The 4,089-nt window shown below is 62.8% G+C and overlaps 1 protein-coding gene across 1 annotated transcript; it reads left to right on the top strand.

Annotated features, from left to right (window-relative positions):
- The first annotated feature begins 978 nt into the window (after positions 1-978).
- LOC105543848 lies at positions 979-2,901 on the top strand. The gene is made up of 4 exons (XM_011985997.1): positions 979-1,195; positions 1,601-1,783; positions 2,177-2,310; positions 2,756-2,901. The coding sequence occupies exons 1-4, from the start codon at positions 979-981 to the stop codon at positions 2,822-2,824; spliced, it is 603 nt and encodes a 200-aa protein (XP_011841387.1). The 3' UTR covers positions 2,825-2,901.
- The last annotated feature ends 1,188 nt before the right edge of the window (positions 2,902-4,089 follow it).

The raw sequence follows: 4,089 nt of genomic DNA, 5'->3' as shown, positions 1-4,089 counted from the left end.
TTTTTTTTGATACAGAGTCTCACTCTGATGCCCAGGCTGGAGTGCAGTGGCGTGATCTTGGCTCATTGCAACCTCCACTTCCCGGGTTCAAGCGATGCTCCTGCCTCAGCCTGCCGAGTAGCTGGGACTTCCCCTTCTCCTCTTCTGCCTGAAGGAGGATGGGCGGTTTGGAGATTCCAATCCAACCCCCAAGAGTTTATCACATAATATAAGTAGTCATAATAGCTGATATAGCCGGGCATGGTGGCTCACACCTGTAATCCCAGCATTTTGGGAGGCTGAGGAGGTTGGATCATCCAAGGTCAGGAGTTCAAGACCAGCCTGGCCAACATGGTGAAACCCCGTCTCTACAAAAATACAAAAATTAGCTGGGCATGATGGTGCATGCCTGTAATCCCAGCTACTGAGGAAGCTGAGGCAGGAGAACCACTTGAACCCGGAGGCGGAGGTTGCAGTGAGCGGAGATCGCGCTGCTGCACTCCAGCCTGGGCGACGGTGAGACTCCGTCTTAAAAAAAAAAAATAGCTGATATATTGTGTGCGCTGGGCATGTGGTAAGCACTGCTTAGTGGACCTCATTTAATCCTCGCAATAATCCAGCAAAGTGGGTGTTACTATCCCGTTGATAGGAAAGAAAACTGAGCTGCAGAGATAAGGCAGAGCTCCCAAGGCCTACCAGCTGCCAAGCAGCAGAGTGGGGCATCATACCAGCCTGACCCCACCAAAGACCATCGCCAGTGCCAGCGCTGCCTGGCTGTGCTGCAGGTGGGGAGGCACCTAAAAGGTAGGGAGGGAGAGAAGATATTTTCTAAGCATGTCAGGCACCAAAGACCAATGCCAAGTTCTGCTGTGTGCCTACCCTGGAGGGTCCCAAGGTGCCACCAAGCCTCAGACACACTGAGATTCTCAGAGGAAGTGGGGACTCACAGGTGGGCAATGCCTAGCAGAGGCAAAGATATAGAGGTAAGGGAGTTCCAGAATGAGCCTGGCCAGATTCAGCTTCCCACCCAACCCTGGACCCCCAGGAGGTGGTGTCAAGAGGGGCCATGGCCTGGGGTGCGGGCCCCTCTTCCTCCCAGAACACTGGCCTGAATCAGCCAGCTCCTGGCACACACAGCCAGGTCCACAGGCACAACTGTTCCTTGGGGCCCCTGAGGGCGGGGGATCTGCTGGGGCTGTGGCTTGTAACGTCTGGAGTAAGTGCAGGCTCAGATCAGGGCGAGGCTGCTTGTCCAGAGAGGCAGAAAATTCCCAAACAGAAAACCCCCAAGGCGGAGGACCCTGGGGCTGGACTCCTGGAGGTGGTTCTGAGCTTACCCTGTGGACGGATTGGAGGGTGGCCCCCCTAACCCACAAGGATCAAGAGGGGGTAGGGGATGGTGGGAGGGCAATCTGGCCAGGAGAAGCTACGCGGGAGGCTCCCGCCCTCCCCAGTCCCACCGTCTCAGCCCCGGGGCCTCTTCCTCCCTGGAGACAGCCAGGTGTGGCCCAGGATCCCGGGAAGTGCAGGGGAGGGGATGGCGTCTTCGCTCGTCAGGCGCTGGCCCGGCCCAGAGGGGACAGGAAGCCAGGACACCGGGGATTGTCTCTCGCAACCGCAGCCCAGCCCCAGTCCGGGAGGAAGTTCTGCCGGGCGCTCTCCGCCGGTGCCTCCCTGGTTATATTGTTGAACAGGAAACCCGGCAGCGCGGGAGTCGCGCGGTCGAGGAGGGAGCGCGGGACGCCGAGCCCACGCGCGCCTGCCGGGGCAAGTGGAGGCGAGGCCGGCGAGCGGACGCCCCGAGGTGCCCGGGCAAGCAGGGTCAGGAGTGGGGCGCCGAGCGGGGTTTGGGGTGGGAGGTGGGGTGGGGGTAGGGAAAGGGGCAGGGTGGGGGAGGGAAGGGTGCGGCAGGTGGTGGGTCCGCACCCGGTAGCTCCGCGCGCCTGCTCCCCTTGTCTCCGTGCTGGGGCGGGAGCTGCGCGGGCCGCATCCCACGGGGAGGAGAAGGTAGGCGAAGGGCTGCCCTCCATCTGGGGGCGGGAGGGGAGCAGGCCCAGGCTCCCAGCGCCGACCCAGGCGTTGACGCCGCTGTAGCTTGGGCAGTGGATGCAGGGGACCTCCTGGCTCCTGCTGCGCTCTCGCGCTCCAGGGATCCTCCCTGCTCCCCCAATCCCTCCCCTTCTCTGTGTTTCCCCAGGGTCGGGGAAGGAACCGAGGCCGGGTCCCCTTCTTATCCAGCCCGAGACACTGAGCTCCAGTGGGCGTCCCTGTGCTGGGAATCCCGCTCGGAGTTTTTCCAGGCCTGGCCGGGCTGCGTCGGGAAAGGCCCTGGTGAGGGAGGAGGTGGGCCCGGAGCGGGCGGGTCTGCAATCCTGTTGGAAGGGCTCGCAGTGGGTGATTCAGGGTGCAAATGACCTCTCCGGGAACGGGAACGCCCGCACGAGACAACCAGCCCCAGCCCGGCATTCCCAGAGCCGCGCACAGGAGGGACGCAGGGACTCCGAGACAGCAATCTGGGGGGAAGGGGGTGAGGGGGAAGGCGGAGCAGGGGCGGTCCCACCCTCCTTGGGCTCCACTCGCAACCCGCCAGTGCCCCTTCAGACGCAGCCGTCGCGGCTCCGGGTCCCGGCCTTCTGCTCTGGGCCTCGTCCCAATGCCCCCCGAGGTCCCCAGCAGAGGCATTCAGGCTCCTCCTCGCCCCGCCCAGACACGGCTGCTTTGGGTATCGGTGACAGCACTCCTTAGCGTCCCTGTCCCTCTTTGCTCCATTTGCCAGCTCCGGTTCCGCGCAGCCTCTCCGGCCTCGCCCCTGGAAACCCCGCCCAGGGCGATGGTAGGGGCCTAACCTGCTGCCACCGCCGGCTCCGCCCACCCAGCCCATGGGCTCCCTGAGGCCCGCCCAGCCGACGTGAGTGCGCTGCGGGGTCCAGGGGGAAGGGGCGCTAGGGGAGTGTCCTCCTTGGGGTTTGTTGGCTCAGCTCTGGGCAGCTCGATGACCCCGCCTCCAGGGCCCAATTAGCTTAGTGACTCAGTTTACTCCCTTTCCTCGTCGAGGAACGCTTGACAAAGTGGCGACGGAGCCCTGCAGTGGCCCCGGTTGGACCCTGCTCCTTCGGTCCCTCTGCCTAGGCAAGCGGCGGTCTCCTGGCCCCAGGTCCCGGCCAGCTTAGGGGGCAGGAGGAAGTGTGGTCAGTGTGGGAGTTTGGAGGGGCTTTGCACTTCCGGAGAAGACCACCGACTCATGGCTTTGGTGGAGGGGCGCAGGCAGATTTAGTTAGGCTCTCCCCCATCCCTGACACCCGGGAGCCGGGGCGGGAGCGGGGCATGTGCCCACCACTCCAGAGAGCTTTGGGGGGCCCTGCTCTGGGACTCCGCACTGATAGTCACTGTCTCAGAGTGCATTCTCCAGGAGCCACTCTCGTGGGGACACTGTAGAGGTCACAGGGCAGGTGAGCAGGCCGCAGGGCCAGGGCCTTTCTCAGGAGGCGGCGTGAGAGCCAGAGAGCAGGGGGCGGTGCGGGCCGGGCTGGGCGGGCAGGGCTCGGGCTCACGTCTGCGGTGATGCAGCTGGGGAAGGAAAGAGAAACCGAGAGAACCGGTTCCCCCGCATTGGCAGCAGAGGCCTCTACATCAAGGCCCTTGGACTAAGCGGGGCAGGGACAGCCCCCAGGTAGAGCTGTTCGCTGGGCCCCCTGCAGAGCCCGCATCCCAACTCTGACCAGGGGGTCCGGGCGCAAGCTCCTGGAGGGAGGCAGTGCTACCAGACCTTCTGTGGATTCTCTGAGGGCGGGAGGCGTCCAGGTGGGACAGGGCCGGGTAGCGGCAGTAAATGGGGTGTTCTTCCTACTTAACTGACGGGAAAAATAAGGCTCAGTCAACTATTAAGCAAGCGTGGTGTCAACCTTAGAGCAGGCAATCACCCCTTGTTTTAAAGCCAAGGCTTCCCTCGTAGTCGATTTGGACCAAGACTACTCACAATCTCCCCACCGCAGGACTGAAGCAAGGGCTAAATCTTTTTTTTTTTTTTTTTTTTTTTTTTGAGACGGAGTCTCGCGCTGTCGCCCAGGCTGGAGTGCAGTGGCCGGATCTCAGCTCACTGCAAGCTCTGCC

Source organism: Mandrillus leucophaeus, unplaced genomic scaffold (genome assembly GCF_000951045.1).
Source record: "Mandrillus leucophaeus isolate KB7577 unplaced genomic scaffold, Mleu.le_1.0 Scaffold290, whole genome shotgun sequence".
Classification (NCBI taxonomy): domain Eukaryota; kingdom Metazoa; phylum Chordata; class Mammalia; order Primates; family Cercopithecidae; genus Mandrillus; species Mandrillus leucophaeus.
This window is presented reverse-complemented; position numbering and strand designations above follow the sequence as displayed.